The 16,595-nt window shown below is 50.5% G+C and overlaps 2 protein-coding genes across 4 annotated transcripts; both read left to right on the plus strand.

Annotated features, from left to right (window-relative positions):
- Window positions 1–439: 439 nt before the first annotated feature.
- Window positions 440–10,029, plus strand: atg16l2 (ATG16 autophagy related 16-like 2 (S. cerevisiae)). 2 transcript variants are annotated; one of them, XR_013294174.1, is made up of 18 exons: window positions 440–928; window positions 1,766–1,911; window positions 2,615–2,688; window positions 3,296–3,547; window positions 3,907–3,972; window positions 4,792–4,869; window positions 5,281–5,340; window positions 5,709–5,820; window positions 5,922–6,027; window positions 6,815–6,885; window positions 6,995–7,066; window positions 7,128–7,242; window positions 8,435–8,540; window positions 8,674–8,826; window positions 9,163–9,210; window positions 9,296–9,397; window positions 9,608–9,772; window positions 9,809–10,029. XR_013294174.1 is itself a non-coding variant. In XM_077566064.1 (17 exons), the coding sequence occupies exons 1-17, from the start codon at window positions 826–828 to the stop codon at window positions 9,699–9,701; spliced, it is 1,758 nt and encodes a 585-aa protein (XP_077422190.1). In that variant the 5' UTR covers window positions 440–825; the 3' UTR covers window positions 9,702–10,029. The 2 variants fall into 2 exon arrangements, 1 of the variants encoding a protein (XP_077422190.1); XM_077566064.1 differs by having other exon boundaries at window positions 9,608–10,029.
- A 533-nt stretch (window positions 10,030–10,562) lies between these two features.
- LOC144052091 (beta-arrestin-1-like) lies at window positions 10,563–16,520 on the plus strand. Of its 2 annotated transcripts, XM_077565906.1 has the most exons (16): window positions 10,567–10,714; window positions 11,551–11,581; window positions 11,875–11,935; window positions 11,994–12,038; window positions 12,121–12,317; window positions 12,711–12,770; window positions 12,988–13,055; window positions 13,162–13,297; window positions 13,363–13,447; window positions 13,547–13,619; window positions 14,334–14,471; window positions 14,813–14,896; window positions 15,006–15,029; window positions 15,122–15,195; window positions 15,259–15,307; window positions 16,013–16,520. In XM_077565906.1, exons 1-16 carry the CDS (start codon window positions 10,695–10,697, stop codon window positions 16,107–16,109), a joined length of 1,242 nt encoding a protein of 413 aa, XP_077422032.1. In that variant the 5' UTR covers window positions 10,567–10,694; the 3' UTR covers window positions 16,110–16,520. The 2 variants fall into 2 exon arrangements, with proteins under 2 accessions (XP_077422034.1, XP_077422032.1); XM_077565908.1 differs by lacking the exons at window positions 14,813–14,896; window positions 15,006–15,029; window positions 15,122–15,195; window positions 15,259–15,307; window positions 16,013–16,520 and adding an exon at window positions 14,563–14,791 and having other exon boundaries at window positions 10,563–10,714.
- Window positions 16,521–16,595: the final 75 nt, after the last annotated feature.

The following is a 16,595-nucleotide window of genomic DNA, read 5'->3' on the forward strand; positions in this document are numbered from 1 at the left end:
TGTTTCCAACCTGAAGCTGGACCCTTATTCTTATTTTCCCGTTTGCATTTGACATCAACAGCAAGAGGACACATCCGCGCGTCCCCGTCTGTCTTCATGGTTCGTTGAGCCGTCCCGTGTCCAGTGATGACGTCAACGTGTCGACTTGGCTTGGTGGCAAATGAGGCCCCCGGACTTGTGAAGCAGTTTGGCAGGATAGTGACAAAGGAGACACACAAACTTACTCGTGGTCTTCGCGTTTTGCTTTGCCCAATGGCCAAGTCAGACACATCTCAAGGTCAAACTGATCCTGTTGAAACACTTGTCGTGTTACAATGTGAAAGTGATCAAGTTATAACGGGATACGCCATTGCGCCTTTTCTCATCGCGTTGACATTTGACACATCCAACATGGCGGTCACGTTAACGTTGAACTTGGCGCTAAAAGTGGTTCTATGTTGATGGAACCACAGCTGGGAGCGAGAAGCGAATTTAGTTTGTTTCAAGTAAAGCGTTACTCTGACTATTTTCACGTTTCTCTGACTATTTTCACGTTTCTCTGACTATTTTCACGTTTCTCTGACTATTTTCACGCTTGGGACATTGGAAATGATTACGAATTGTGGTCAGTTGAAAGGCGGAAGTGGACCCTGATTGGCCGACAGTCGCCGGAAAAAAAAACAAACCAAAGCAAGCAACTTTGAGGCGGAAGACGAAGAAAGTTGGAGCAAGTCGTCTGCCTCGCTGGCTGCTCGGCGTTGCTGACATCGAGGCTGAGGCCTCGCCTGGAAGCGCGTGTGAGTGTCAAGCCGGGGAGCCGCGACCGGCGCCGGCGTCGGCGTCGGCATGAAGCCGCTCGGCGGCGACGACTGGAAGGCTCACGTCGTCCTGCATCTGCGCCGCCGGGACCGCGAGCAGCACCACCGCTTCCGACAGCTCGTCGGCGCCTGTAAGAGCACACAAAGACGACACTACGTGTACTTCTACGAGCGTACAATGCACGGAAGGTAACCGGAGTTGTAGGAGAAAACATTCCGACCTCATATTTTGTATTCGTCATAACAAGTAGCGCTGCCTCAGCACACACACACCCCCGCTATTCGCGGCACACAGGGACCGGGCCCGACCGCGAATAATGCATTGACGCCCACTGGACAGTATTGGCCGATTCCTTTAACAAACAACAAACACATAAAACAGACAAATGGCTATTTGTGGACGGAATAGGATTGTATAAAAATGCAAATAAGAACGGGTTTACTTTAAAAAAAAAAAAAACATAGGTGAACCTTCACCAGCGCAAACGGCAAATATGCGCAGGTTCCGCTTGACCACATCCAGCATTCAGCCTATTTGATCTGACGACGGGGAATTGAAAGGTTTCCTGATGGACTTTGCTTTCTTTTGATTGTTGATGCTTCTGACAACATGACGTAGGCCGGCCCTCGTTCAGTCGCACTCGCAGAGAAGAGAGCACGAATAGTTCGATTGTAATTCAGTTGGCGTTTAGAACGTGGCGTCATTAGCTTGTAGCTGACGTAGTTGGGCTGCGCACACAAGAGTTGTGTGAAGCTTGTTTTCCTGCATTTGGTCATGTGACATTCCACAAGACGCGGATCGGCACCGATCGGATCATTTTTGCCTGTGAGTGATGTTCGTTTGTCAGTTTGCTGTATCTGCGTTGTGGTGGCGCAACGGTGCGATTACGATCAAATATGCGACGGCGACGGCGTGGTCATCAGGTGGAACAGGTTGTGCGAGCGACAAACCTTTGACGTTCTTTCAGATTCTCGCCTGCTGGACAAAAGCAGCGTGACCGACTGGATCCTCAGCAGCGGAAGACGTGCGAGCTGCGCCGCCGTCTCGCCGCCGCCATCGTCGTCGTCGTCGTGGTCGTCGTCGTGTGTGCAGCTCAAGAAGACAACTGGAGAGGTCAAAGTTGAAAAAGTGCAAACCAAATGTCACCAAAGTCAAGCCCATTTGCTTTTGGAACCTGCTCACCGTTTGTGTTTTTAAAGCGGATCGACGCAACTGCTTTTTCTTGTTGTTTTTTTAACCAATCTCTAATTATTTTTTGTGTCAATTCTTCATAAATCTTTCGCTGCTTGCGGTCAATTTCCCATTTTCCGCTGAATCCCGTTTCCATTTTCATGTATTCATTTTTTTTTAGCAGATCTCTTGCTAATTCGATAGTTTTTTTAGAATAAAAAAATGTCCCGACAAATATGAAGATCATTTTCATGTTTTTGTTCTTTGATTTCAGGCAACAACCAAAAGAAGTCTTTGATTCAACCTGGCCTGAAAACTTGTCCTCCATTCTTGACAGACTTTTTCCCTCTTTGCAGCTGAACTCCCAGCAAGCCGTCATTATTGCACAAAACGCCACTTAGTCGCTTTTCAATATTCATTCTTTACCTTCAGCGTGAAATTCTTCACACATTTTTGCAGTCGACTGGCATCAAACGGCTTTCGCGTTCGCTTCTTCTTTCTTCACATTTGCCTGCTGATTCGTTTCAAGCGCTCGTCTGCAAAAAATGCATTCCCGTCAAGTAGAGGTTGACTTAAAAAAAAATATATATATATATATATTGTACTCCTCATCAACAAAGTGACAAGTTTGTGACTTTTGTTGCAGTTGGCGTATCAAGTGGTGGAGAGGCAGCAGCACGTGAAAATCCAAGACAACCTTTTGGATGAGCAGCGGGACAGGTCGCTCACACGCACGCACGCACACTTAGCTCATTTGCTCCCCAAAAACGTATAAATATGTCAAATGTTTTAAGTGTCCCAAAGACGCATTTATACGTTTTTTAATGTTTTTTTGTTTTTTTTTACTCTAGAGCATACAGAAGGCTTTGATGCAGCCTCTGAACTCAAGAGAAGGCTTAAAGCAATAGTACTTATTACAAAAACGGCCAGAAGGTGTCAGCAGAGTATAAGAGATCAACCAGGGTCATGTTGGGAATAATGATGAAACTTAGCTCTATCCTAATGCTAATTGCTGCAAAACAGATAGAAATAGAAATATTTTTTCCTGATGAAAGAAGAGACTAATCTTTTTTTTGGCAGGTTGCATGTTTTTATAGCAATAGAAGACAAAATTCTGTGGGACTTGCAAAATGAGTCCAAATCCAGTCAAACGGCTGGAGCGAAGGGGGTTGCTTCAGTCAAAATGGCTGCCAGCCTTTGAATTAAAAGTCATACTTCAGGGTTTGAAAACACAACGTTAAATACAACTGACCTGTAAACAAAAATGCATTCCATTTGAAAATGTTGCAGACCTTTTCTGATGGCTTTTTTTTTTTTCTCCTGCCAGGCTGCTGCAGGGCGAGCGCGGCGTGGCGGCCGCGCGTGACCTCCGGCAGCAGCTGCGCTTTGGGGTGGAGCGGCTTGAAGCGGAGAACGGCCTGCTGAAGAGCAAGTACGACGCGCTGATGGAGCGGCAGAGGCGGGCCGAGCGCCGTCTCCGGGACGAGAAGCTCCGAGGCAGCGGCCTGCTGGAGGACGTCGTCACGCTCAAGCGGCAGGCGGCCGCGCGGCTCAACCAGCGCAACCACAGACGCTCCAGGTCAGGCGCCTCGGCCGTCACCCGCCAAGAAAGAGGTCACAGGAAGTGGATGCGGCGTTTGTGGTGGGGACGACGTTGCGCGCGTTCCGCACTTCCGTCCAAACGATAGTCAGGCTAGCAAAACCGTTGTCAGAATAAAGCAACATTTGACAAAAGAGCGACTCAACACAGATGAGGGTGTAAAATTGCACAATTTGGCACATGCGCCAGACCCGGCACCAAAGGTTTAGTTTCAGAAAAGCTCCCCGCCCCCCCCCACCACGTGGTCCGGGTGCAAGCTGCCAGCAGCTCTAGTTATTGTCACGCCGTTATTGGAGACCTGAAATGTGACGACCATCACGTGTGCTTTTGTCAATCAGAGTTCAAGACGTCAACCTGCAGAAAGATCTGCAGACCGCCGCCACCTCCAAGCTCAACGTCGACAGGTGAGGCTCCTCCCACCAGGTAAGGCTTGCTTTGCCTGGCCAGGCCCCGCCCACGGTCGAGCTACCTGCATACAGAAGGCTTTGATGCGGCCTCTGAACGGAAGAAAACGCTTGAAGCAATACTAGTTACTACACAAACGGCCAGCAGGTGGCAGGAGAGTATAAGAGATCAACCATGTTGCAACAGTCTCGTTTTGCCAGTGTTTTCAACAGATTTGTGAAAAAGGATGCAACTTGGCGATATGCTAATGCTAACTGCTAAAATGGAAACCAATGAAAGAAGAGACTTTTGGCGGCTTCCATGTTTTGAGCGCAATCCAACGCAACATTTTGTGGGTTTTGCAAAATCGGTCCAAATCCGGTCAAACCGAGTGAGTTCCAGGCAGGACGGATGGACGAGCTCGTTTCGTCAAGTATGACAAATCGTTTATTCAAACAATACAATTGGATTTTCTTATTTTATTCGTATGATTTATAATGAATGGATTGTTAGGATTTAAAAACGCGTTTTTTTTCCAAAATTGTATTTAACGTGTAAAATCATTGAATTACAATAAAATGTCATTGCCTAATTTGCATAATTGGCATCATCGGAATCGGAATGGACGCCGCAGGAGGAGGAATAACCTTGTGGGAGGGGCAAAAACACACGAAAGAACACCGGGGGAAAAAAGTCGCCACATTTAGCGAGAAAAACTGCGGCTGCTGCACGGGGGCATCTGTGACCCCCCCTCACTCAACCCCGCCCCCCCCCATCAGGCAACATCAACCTCGTCGGCGTGCAAGTCCAATGAATGGCCAGCGTTTGTTTGCTTTCAGCTCATTGGCCGTCCCCAACTGCAGATGTTTCCCGCCGAAGAAAACGTTTGCGGACAAAAGTCAAGTGCGCCTCTCCAGGTGAGGCCGATCACCTCAAGTCACTCGGCTGTCACAAAAAGCGGCAAAGACGAGAGCGACGATCACAAAGGACGACATCAAACACATCCCTCTTCTACCTCAAGGCCTTTTCACACTGCACTTAGCAGCACACCATCACCCAACCCTTTGGCCACGCCTCCAATTGTAAACAGGAGAAAAAAGTCCCTGTGACGCCTGTCCAAAAGGAAAAGGGCTGGCGGAGGGATTTCAGAATGCTAACAGCTAAAGGCTAACCATTGCATGCTACTTCCTGCCTGCTCGGCCGCCAAGCAAGCGACCACTTCCAAATATGGGCGAAGTTCCACCTCCAAAACCAAGTGCAGTGTGAAAAGCCCTTAAGCGGCGCTCTAAACCGCCACAATTCCACTTTTCACCTGTTTTTTCTCTCAGTTCTGTTCCAGCGTCAGAAAGCTCTCCGAGGATCCTGGCCTCCATCCGAGAACTCTTCCAGTGAGTCCAAACTCTCTCCGGCACATTCCTAAACCAGGATCAGGTCTAAAGACCGGCTCTGTGGACTGGCTATGAGGGTTAGGTCTCGGGACCAAGTCTGAGCATGACATGGATCATTCGAGACCAAGGTTGGGCAAACTGGGTCCTGCAGGTTTTGGACGTCTCCCCTCTCCAACACAGAGTTGGAAGAGGGAAACCTCCAAAACCTGCAGGACCCAGTTGGCCCACCCCTGTTCTCGACTGATCTATGGTGTGTACCAAACGGTTTAGGGGGACGCGGATTACGAAAAGATTGTGGGAATTAGCGTTAGGCCGGTCGGGTGCGATGAGCCGTCGGGTCTCCTTCCAAGTTTGGCTGCTGTCAACAGGAGGAGGCGGGGCCAATCCCTGTGCGGCTCAGAAGAGGAGGAGGAGGAGCTTGCGTGTCGCGTCAGAGTCCCCACGATGGCCAGGGTTCCCAGCCGGGCCCTCCACGTCCTGGTGAGACCTTTTCAACATCAACAAGGACGACAAACGTCAAAAAGACGTTTTTGGTCTCGACCGCGGTGACGTTAAACGTTTCAAGTCTTTTGATTTGACAGGAAGCTCACGAGCAAGCCGTCAACACGGCGGCGTTCTGCTCCAGCTCCGCCCTGCTGGCCAGCGCCGGAACCGACAGAGTGGTCAAAGTGTGGGAGGTCCGAGCAGGTACGCACAGTCGCCGATTTGTCTCCGTCGCCTTCATCATCTCATTGGCGTCTTTCAATTGAGCGCACGTCCGCTTTTCCATGCGTCCCTCCGCCGACACACCTGATTCATGATTAGGATCGTTATCAGGCTTGTGCAAAAGCCTGCCGGTGAGCCGCTCGTCGGATTCAGCTGTGTTGGAAGAGGGAGACATGGAAAACAGGCCAGACAGGTCGGGGTGCGCCTGGACCGGACTTGGACACCCCTGCTGTAAACGGTGCGCACGCGTGCTGAAAATGTTCAGTTGATGGTGATCTCGCTAGATTGGGTCGGCCTCCGCTTGCAAAGTCCCGGTCCACCACTCATCTGTATATCGGACCGGATCGCCCTTAGGCCCAGACTTTTGAAGCCGCGAGGCCGCCATCTTGCTCCTCCCAAATTGGGGAACATTTGCGACAGAAACCGCCTGATTTATCATGTTTTACATTTGTTCAGACTTCAGACATTTTACAACTTACCTGAAATATAGAAACGATACGTTTAATGGTGTTTGCAGGAGGAAGCTCGTATCGATTCTTTTCATCAAAGAATGATAACTAATTCAACAAACGATGCCTCTGGCAAATCTAATATTGGGGTCTAAGGAATTGAAGGTCACAAGAAAAAGGGGGTCTTCAAAGCAGCACATACCACCCCCCCTTTTTTTTTTTTTAAATAGTGAGCAACCCGCCACAAATAGTTTCAAATTGTTTGCCGGTGAAATGCTATCAAGCGCTAATGCTAATGTTTCTTTTGCTGGTGCGTTCAGGTGCCCTCAGACACCAGACCACCCTGGACGGGAGCACGGAGGGTCTGACCTGCGTCCAGTTTGACCCCACGGTGAGTAGCCCCCCCGTGACCTTTGACCTGGCTCCCGTTTGACCTCGCACTGAGATCGCCTCTGACCTTTGACCCGGCCTCATTGACAAGCGCACTCGTGGTTGTGCAGGGTCAAAAAATTCTGGCGGGCTCGTACGACAAATCGGCTTTGTTGTGGTGTTTGGACCAACCCGTTGCCAAGGTAACGGCCGCGCGCCTCACGCTCGTCCCGGCAACCGACTGACCTTGCGTGCGTGCGTCAGCTGACCCTGACGGGCCACGGCAGGAAGGTGACGGCGGCTCGCTTCAGTCGTCATCAGGTGGTGACGGGAAGCGCCGACGGGACCGTCAGGATTTGGGACCTTCAACGAGCCGCCTGTACGTAGCCCACTCAAATGTACACATGACCGCAAAGCCGATGGGCCGAGAGTCTTGAAGCCGCCATATTGCTCCTCCCAAGGAAGCTTTCTCGGCTGACATCCGATGCGTTTTCGGCATCCAAATCGGAGAACATGAGTCGAAATGATTTGCGATGTTTTCAAGTTGCTCAACATAAACAAGAGGACGTTTGACACGTTTCCTTAAATACACGTTGAAATGAAAAGCTTGCCTGGATTGGCTGGCAAGCGCTTGCGGGTCGATCCCGCCTACTGCCCGAAGCCAGCTGGGATGGGCTCCAGCAACCCTTGTGACGACGAAGCCGTTAAGAAAATGCATGGATTGAATTATATGCTTAAAGATGTTTACAGGAGGAAACTTGAATCTTTTTTTTTATTAAAGAACTCGACTAAGTGCAATTTCTGCAGAAATTGCGTGTGAACGCTGAAAGCTTTATGAAGTAAATTGAAAAATAAATGGTGTGAAAATTACAAAGTATTCATCGTAGTTGAAAGATAAAAGAATAAAAAGAAATGATATGGAAAAGTCTCATCTGAAAGTAACTAATGACATCCAATGGAAAAATGCAAAAATAAATAAAAATCATTGAAAAACGGGACTTGGAAAAAGTTCAATGTCAGTCGTATTGGAAATGAAGTTGATATTTAACCTTAAATTGTGCAAATACTGTAAGTATAAATAGGCGGGAATTTTTGAAACAAGTTGAAAGTTGAACGGTGTAAGTGGGAAGTATTATGTGAGCGTTGTTCCACAGCAAGAAGATCAAATGGTGGAGAATGAAAAGCACAACAACATTTCTTAGAATTATGATAAAGTTCTAATAATCCAACAAAAGATGCTTCTGGCAAATCTAATATTGGGGTCTAAGGAATTGAAGGTCAAAAGAAAAAGGGGGTCTTCAAAGCTGCACATACCATCTACAAGTTCAAAAAAATAGTGACCTCGCCACCCGACCCTTGACCCTTGACCCTGGCCCTATACTAAGAGCCTACGAGCTGTGCACGTGGACGTATGCCGTATCGTTTATACAGCAGTCTGCTGGCCAGATGGGAGGAGCAAGATGGCCGCCCTGTGGCTTCCACGGCTTGCTCGAGCGCGTGCGGGCTGTCGGCTATCTTGCCGGCATTCCGATGAGCGTACGCAGCCTGACCAAAGCCGTCTTGTGACGCAGGCGTCCACTCGGCCCACGCGTCGTCCTTCTGCAGCGACGTGGTCTGCTCGGAAAACGTGGCCATCAGCGGACATTTTGACGGCAAGATCCGATTGTGGGACACCAGGTGAGGCTTGCGTCTTATCGACGACGTCTCATGGCTTTCCGTCGCCGGCGGAACGTTTGACAATCGCACGCTGCGTCGCCGACTGTCATTTGAGGGCGCGTCGTCTCATTTGCGAGGTGTTGTTTGTTTTCAGGCTGTCCAGCTGCGTCCACTGCCTGCCGGCGCAGGGCAAAGTCACGTCTTTGGACCTCAGCGCCGACGGCCGCCATCTGCTCAGCTGTTGCCGTGACGACGGCCTGCAGCTGCTCGACGTCCGCAGGTGGAGCGACCGCAGCGCCACCTTCAGGTGACTTCCGCTCCGTCTTGGAACAATACATATGCGAGGGCGTCAAACGTGCGACCCGCGGGCCACAAGCGGTCTGTCGGCAACGGCATTCTGGGCCGTGGCGAGGATTTTTGCATAAATGCTAAAAGTCGAACGGCAAGATGTGCAAATATTTGAAATCTTCTTTATCGGCAGATGATGTTTGAAACCTCGCATCGACCTCCGTGCAATTGCTCAAGGGAGACTCAAAAGTCCAAATTTGTGACAAGGTGCCGATGTTGGAAACAGCCAGCTGCCCCCCCCCAACCCCCCCTTCTTTAAAAAGTTGTGAGCTAACGTTTTGTTGTTTTGCTGCAGGGCGGACGGCTTCAAATGCGCCAGCGACAGCACCAAAGTGGCCATCAGGTGCGCGTTTCCAAAGTTCCAAAGTGCCGGCGATTGTCACTCCCACGTAAGCACTCAAACATTCCGACGTCTGCTGTCTTCTCAGTCCCGACGCTTGCTTGGTGGCGGCGGGATCGGCAGACGGCGCCGTCTACGTTTGGAACGTCTCCGCCGGAAACCTGGAGACGCGACTGGCTGACAAGCACAGGTAAAGCCTGGCTAACGCGAGTGGCTAACGCGAGTGGCTAACGCGAGTGGCTAACGCGAGTGGCTAACGCGAGTGGCTAACGCGAGTGGCTAACGCGAGTGGCTAACGCGGCTGTTCCTAAGATGTCGCAAAAGCGTCAGCGTGGCATCGTAACGTCCCCGTTAACGTCCCCGTCAACGTCGTGAACTCGGCCTCCTTTTGATTGTCTAGCGCGTCCGTCAGCGCCGTCTGCTGGTCGTCGTCCGGCGAGTACGCGGCCAGCGTGGACAAAAGGGGGCGGGCCGTCCTCTGGAGCGACCTCTGAGGGGACGAGTTGGAGACTTTTTTTTTTTCTTTCCCTCCGCCTTGAAAGACCAAAAGTTTTTTGTTTTTGATCCGCCATTTTTGATCCGGCCAGCGCCACCGTTTGGCCGCAAAGTGAACTTCACCAGCGAGACGAACCGCCTCGGACCCACGTGATCCCGATCCGTAAGTTGTTCCATCCTTCGCTACGTCAGCCATCTTTTTAAGAAATGAAATGTGTTTGTTTTTAATGCTCTTTGTGTTTGTTTGTTGTCCCCTTTTGGGACTTTTTAAATGACTTTTAAAATGTCTTGTGTTATGTGAAGAATAATAAAAGGGAAGACGTGTGACTTTTGTGTACTTGAGTTTTTCTCAAAAGTTTGATGAAAGCAAAGACGCAAAATGAAATGCAGCCACTTGGGACTTTTTGCAGTTCCCACGCAAAAATGATTTTGCACTTCAGTGATGTGAAAAAGGAAACTTCCTGTTTACGCCCGTGAGATTGTTGCAACGTTCTCATCATTTCTTCTTCCTGCATTTGCTCGCAATTCCTGAAAGATTTTCCCACACAAGCGCTTGCACTTGCACTTGCTCCGCCTTCTTTTCCTTTTCCATCCTCGTCCACGTTGGACGCAAGCGTGACGGATTCCGCTATCAACAACAAACAGCCAGTGTCAAAATCTTCACTTGTCCAGCAGGTGGCGACATTGCTGACTGTCAGGAAGCCTTCAAAAAAGGTGAAGGAAGGAAAATTCCTTCCTTTCCTTCCTCATTTTGATGCTCTTCGTTTAGGGAACATTTTTGCTGACTTGACCCACCTTTAAATTCTCCCTGTGATGTGTGAGGGTGGGGGGGGGGGTGGGGGGGGCTTTAATGGGCTCTCCTCTGATCATGTGACCACAGACTTCCTCCCTTCAGTTTCCACGGTGACGGGATCCCTCCTCTTCTTCCTCCTCCTCCTCCTCATCTTCATCTTCATCGCTGTGTCCACTCGCTCATCATTGCTGGCGTCAGGATGGCCGACAAAGGAACCAGGTAGCGTTTTTGCGTGTGCGTGTCGTCATGTGGCGTCCAATTGCTTGCAAATCTTCCAAGTGTGTGTTTTTCTGTTTTTTTTTTGTTTTTTGTTTTTTGTTTTTTTTACGTGCGTGCGTGCGTGTGCGTAATGACAAAAAGCAACACATTTCAGACTGTAATGTTATGTTAAATAGTGTCGGTGCGATGTCAAATGTGCGTGCGTGTGACAGAGACGTGACAGTGTGGTTACCATGACAACACAGCCGGAAGCGCACACGCACTTGCGATAGGAAAGCAAAGCGGTACGTGAGGTGAGAAGAGGATCCAAAGTTGAAGGCGGAGTTAGCAAGTGAGCAGAAACAGGAAGCGGCCCGCCCGCCGGCGCCGCCCACCTCTGACCGCATTCCTTTTCTCAACGGCGTTGCGGGTGCGATCTTCACACAAGCGAGATCAGCCATGACGACGTTGGATTGGTCGCTGTACGTCGCGGTGACGAGCGTCCGCTCGGGGCAGCAAAAACTCTTCACCCTCCGAGAAAACGACGGGAAGAAATGAGGAGTCTCTCCATGTGTTGTTATGCTATTGTGCTGCCCCCAGGTGGCCAACCAAGGCATGCACGGCGGCAGCAGGAGCAGCACAATGGCCGTTGCATTGTGACAAAAAGCATTTCAGTCTTTTTACTTGTCGTTGCCGTCACGTGCAAAATGGTAGCGCGCTTTTTTGTCATCATTCAATTGTACAGAAATGTTGTTTTGTCTTTTTCCGTTCGTTGCGGCGAAGACGGCGGACATTTTGACAAACGACAACAAAATGTCAACTGCTAACTAATCACAAATGTATCATTTGATTTTCAGAGTTTTTAAAAAAGCAAGTCCCAATGGGAAGGTGAGTCTTCTTTTTCTTCCCTTTGATTGGCTCGTGGGCTCTTGTGATTGGCCGAAAGTCAAAAGGGCCTCGTTTTAGTCTGGGTTGCCCTCGGAGAGTGCTTATGACGGCGAAAGCGTCGGCGTGACCACACGTTGGTGGCGAACTGCTCACTCGAAGGGATTTGGTCCAAAAACCAAATTGTTATTATTTAGGCTGCAGATTTTGAGCAAGTTGACGTCTGATGCGCCGTCGCACCTTTGACACCTTTGACACCTTTGACACCTTTGACACCTGTGCTGTCGTCCCCTCAGCTGACGGTCTACCTGGGCAAGAGGGACTTTGTGGACCAGGTGGAGCGCGTGGAGCCCGTTGGTAAGCAAAAGTGGCGAGCAAATCCCGTTTGTGGCTTTGCTGACGCTTTGATTGGCAGATGGCGTCATCCTGCTCGAACCCGACTACCTGAAGGAGAGAAAAGGTCCGCGGGACGACTCGGGGCGACTCGGGGCTTCCGACGCACATTTGCGGATGACGATGACACGTTTGGATGACTTTTTCAGTCTTTGTGACGCTCACCTGCGCATTTCGATACGGCCGCGAAGATTTGGACGTGCTGGGCTTGACCTTCCGCAAAGATTTGTTTGTGGCCAACGCGCAGGTTTTCCCGCCGCCGGCCGACGACGAGAACAACTTGTCTCGCTTGCAGGAACGTCTGATGAAGAAACTGGGAGGACACGCCTACCCCTTCACGTTCCAGGTACGCCAGCACAAACGAGACTTTCGGAACTTTGCATTTCGGTTGGAAGTTGGATTTTTCCATTTTCTTACTTTCGGGGGCTTCTCTGACTTTTTATCCGTTTTCCTTTTGAAAAATGCTTATAGTTTTAGTTTTCTTTGAATATGTCTTATTTATCTTTAGTGAAGAGCACCGTGTAATGAAAGAAAGTAGCACATCTCTTGCCTAGTGTTGCATTTTGTTAAGCCAACCAAATTGTCGCCTGAAGGTGCTTTTCTATTGGCTGCCGCTCGATGACATCACTTTCAAAAATCAACCCCAAAGGCTCACGTATGACATTCATTAGCAAAGACTAAAAGCAAAGACATTTTGGCTTGTTTTGTCAACTTCCGGTTGCTTTTCCCGCCTCTGCAGATCCCGCTGAACCTGCCGTGTTCGGTCACGCTGCAGCCGGGACCCGAAGACACGGGAAAGGTAAGCATTGGATATGATGTGACGTGCGGGTTGCCGGTTTTGTCCGGCACGCTGCGCCGTCGATCCCCGGCGGGGCTCGGTGGTGCCAAAAATGTCCCCCCTCCCCCCAAAAATGTCCCGTCAAACGATGCCGCTTCGGGCCCCCGGGCCTCACCTTTGCCACCCGGGTCAACCTTTCATGCCAAGAAGTGTGACCGGCGACGTGTGCGCTCTTCAGGCCTGCGGCGTGGACTTCGAAGTCAAAGTGTTTTGCGCGGACACCGCGGAAGAAAAACTCCACAAAAGGTAAAGCGTCCTCCTTGCGCAACATGCATAATGAATGCGAGTGCATTAGCGGGCCAACGTTGGCGGATGGCGATCAATAAGCTAATTGAACGCGTCGGCCGCGCAGGAACTCGGTTCGTCTGGTGATCCGGAAGGTTCAGTTCGCCCCCGAGAAGCCCGGACCGCAGCCCACCGCCGAGACCACCCGGCACTTCCTCATGTCGGACAAACCCCTCCACCTGGAGGCGTCTCTGGACAAGCAGGTGAGCCCCGCCCACCCGCCTGACCCCGCCCACCAAGCCGCAACCGTCCGTCTGGCCTCTTTCAGATTTACTACCACGGCGAGCCCATCAGCGTCAACGTGCACGTCACCAACAACACCAACAAGACGGTCAAGAAGATGAAGGTGTCAGGTGCGACCCGAGCCGTCTGTGCCGTCTGCCGTCTGTGCCGCTCCGTCCGCCGTCCGCCGTCTGCCGTCTGCGCTCACCTGCCGTCTGTCGTCCCCGCAGTGCGACAGTACGCCGACATCTGCCTCTTCAACACGGCGCAGTACAAATGTCCCGTGGCCTGCCAGGAGTCCGAGTGAGTCTCGACGCCAGGCCGCGACTCGCATTTCAACACGGGAGCAACAATTCATACTGTCGTGATATGTACAGAAAAAAAGGTTTCGGGGGGGACATGTTTTTTTTTTCCTGAAAGGGAGTGGGGAGAAGAAAACGTCTTTGATCTCATCTCCAATCTATAAAACGCAAATATAGCATTTAAGCAATTGTATCATAATATAGAAACAAAAGCAGATCATAAGCGACAGAAATTCCATTCTTATCATTCATAGCAGCAAAAGTAGTTGATGATAAATTCAAACACATCAATGAGGACGTCCCGATGTCGTTTTTCATAAAGAACGTCGTCTTCAACGTTAGTGTTAAAAATGCACTTTCAAGAAAGTCTTGACAAATCTCAGTTCATGTTGTCGGAATCAAACGTGTTGTTACTTTTAAAATCAAGTATTGACGGGGAGAAAAAATCAAGTATTCAAGTGAGCATTTCACGTAACGTGACCTCGAAAAAGTCACTTTGTGACATCGCGATGACGTGCCGTGTTTGAAAGCACGCGCGTCGTTTGCGCTAGCTTAACACTAACATACGAAGGGAAAGTCGGTTAAGTCGTTGGCCTTTTAGCCACGGAGATCTGATTGTAAAGATTGCAAACGCAGGCAGACCGCACAACGATACTGACAGGATGGCAGCTCTTCTTGATCCTCTGCACAAAACAACTGCTGTTTGTCTTGTCAGTGACGTTGTGGCTTCCAGTTCCACCTTCTGCAAAGTTTTCACGCTGACGCCGTTTCTGTCCAACAATCGAGAGAAACGAGGTTTGGCGCTGGACGGGAAGTTGAAGCACGAGGACACCAACTTGGCCTCCAGCACGCAGTGAGTCCACAAACACGGGTTCAGGGAAAACACACAAAACATTTGGGCAACATTTACATTAAAATTCATGAATATTTATTTGAACTGCGAGGATGAGGATGAGGATGAGGATGAGGATGAGGATGAGGATGACGATGACGATGATGACGATGACGATGACGACAAGCGACGATGACGACGACAAGCGACGATGACGACGACGACAAGCGACGATGACGACGACAAGCGACGATGACGACGACGACAAGCGACGATGACGACGACGACAAGCGACGATGACGACGACGACAAGCGACGATGACGACGACGACGAGGACAATAACAAATGTTGATGTGTCGAGGTTGCGCGAGGGCGCCGACAAGGAGATGTTGGGCATCGTCGTGTCCTACAAAGTCAAAGTGAAGCTGCTGGTTTCTCGAGGCGGGTCAGTCCCATTTGAGTGTTGTTGTTTTGTAATGCTCCGCCCCCTAGTGGCGGCGACTCAATGTTTCCTGACGTCCAAGTTTGATGTTTTGTCTTGTTGTGGTCTTCAGGCTGCTGGGAGATTTGGCCCCCAGGTAAACGTTTCTCGAACCTCCGAGTAAACGTGCCAAAGGTTTGATTTTGGTGGGCGGCCCTCAAACATTGTCTCTCGCGTTTGCTTTGCCAGCGACGTGTCCCTTGAACTTCCCTTCACGCTGATGCACCCCAAACCTTGCCAAGAGTCGCTTCATGGCCAAGAAAGTAAGACGTAGCTTAGCCACATTAGCACGTCCTGGGATCTCATTTGTTGCTTCTGTCTTGCAGCTGCTGATGAAGCGCAGAGCGACACCAACCTCATCCAGTTTGACGCCAAGTAAGCGCGCGTGCGCGTTGATGCGAGTCCCGCGTGCGCAGCGGATGCTTTGCCGTCCATTAAGCGGCGAGCGGGCGGGCGGCGGGCGGATGTGCGCTTAATGCCTCTGCTTTATTCTAATGCTAATTGACTCTAATCTTTCTTTTGGTGGGTTTGGTGTTTTGAAAGCAACAGAGCAGAATATTCTGCGGGCCTGGCAATGTCAGTCCAACAGCCGGGGGCGAAGGGGGTTGCTTCCGTCAAAATGGCTGCCAGTGAATGTGTGTGAATTTTGACGAGGCGGCTGCTTTACTCAGCGGTGCAAGCAGCCAATCATAATCATCATAATAAACAGTGGCCTGCGTAGACTCCCAAAAGAAAAGAAGAGCTCATCAGCGCAACTTTTTCAAAGCATGCTAAGCTAAAGCATGAGAGCGCAAATCGCGCGTCTTGTTTTCCTGGTGGCTTTTCCATGCCCCGCCCACCCAGCTGGCGTCTCCCAATCGGCTCGCACGCATGTCCCGCCACTTGCTTTGGATTTGGTGCTAAATCCTTCAAATTGTTGTGACACGAGCGGCCGAGCTTGTTTGTTTGTTTGTTTGTTTGTTTGTTTGTTTGTTTGTTTGTTTGTTTGTTTGTTTGCGGGGAATTTGTCGGCAGGCCTCAGCAGGCCTCAGCAGGCCTCGGCGCTCACAGCAGACTTTTTCTTTGCTTTGTGCTCCGTAGCGACGACGACATCATCTTCGAAGACTTTGCCCGCCAGCGGCTCATCGGCGCAAAAGACGAGGAGGAGGACGAGGGGGCGGAGCTTCACGACAGATAGGCCGGCCGCGGCTGAGCGGCGGCGCCGCCCGCACGTCCCGGCAACGCTCTGCGGCGCTTGTGCCGGTTTGTCTCGTACCGCGCGTCTCGGCGCACCTGCCCCGTTAGATTAGTCGGCCGACGGGCGCAGCGGCCCAAGGTCGAGGATCGGCGTCCACTCGGATTTGGCTTTGAACATGTGCATGCTTTCACACGTCAGACGTCATTCGGTCGCTTTCCGTGCGCGTCTTCCAAAAGCTCCAAATTGTTTCGCGAGTGCGACGAGCTCTTCACAGTTGGAAGAAATCCAGTCGGCCATTTTGCAATCCTTTCGAACTGAATTTGAAGACAAGTGCGCTCGTCGGCTGTGAACGACGCCGTCGTCACGCATCTGCTGTGTGCACGTCAGTCCAAATAAAACACGTCAACTCTCCTGCATCGTCCTTCACTTCCTGTAAAGTCCAAAGAAAAGTCTTTCCAATTTGAGCCACTGCAAATATGGAGTTGC

Source organism: Vanacampus margaritifer, chromosome 5 (genome assembly GCF_051991255.1).
Source record: "Vanacampus margaritifer isolate UIUO_Vmar chromosome 5, RoL_Vmar_1.0, whole genome shotgun sequence".
NCBI lineage: Eukaryota > Metazoa > Chordata > Actinopteri > Syngnathiformes > Syngnathidae > Vanacampus > Vanacampus margaritifer.

Coding starts and splice junctions, on each gene's coding strand:
- atg16l2 (XM_077566064.1), top strand. CDS start 826: ATGAAGCCGCTCGGCGGCGACGACTGGAAGGCTCACGTCGTCCTGCAT. Junction 7,243..8,434: donor GGACCTTCAACGAGCCGCCT/GTACGTAGCCCA, acceptor CTTGTGACGCAG/GCGTCCACTCGGCCCACGCG. Junction 9,398..9,607: donor CGACTGGCTGACAAGCACAG/GTAAAGCCTGGC, acceptor TTGATTGTCTAG/CGCGTCCGTCAGCGCCGTCT.
- LOC144052091 (XM_077565906.1), top strand. CDS start 10,695: ATGGCCGACAAAGGAACCAG. Junction 11,936..11,993: donor GGAGCGCGTGGAGCCCGTTG/GTAAGCAAAAGT, acceptor TTTGATTGGCAG/ATGGCGTCATCCTGCTCGAA. Junction 13,298..13,362: donor AGGCGTCTCTGGACAAGCAG/GTGAGCCCCGCC, acceptor GGCCTCTTTCAG/ATTTACTACCACGGCGAGCC.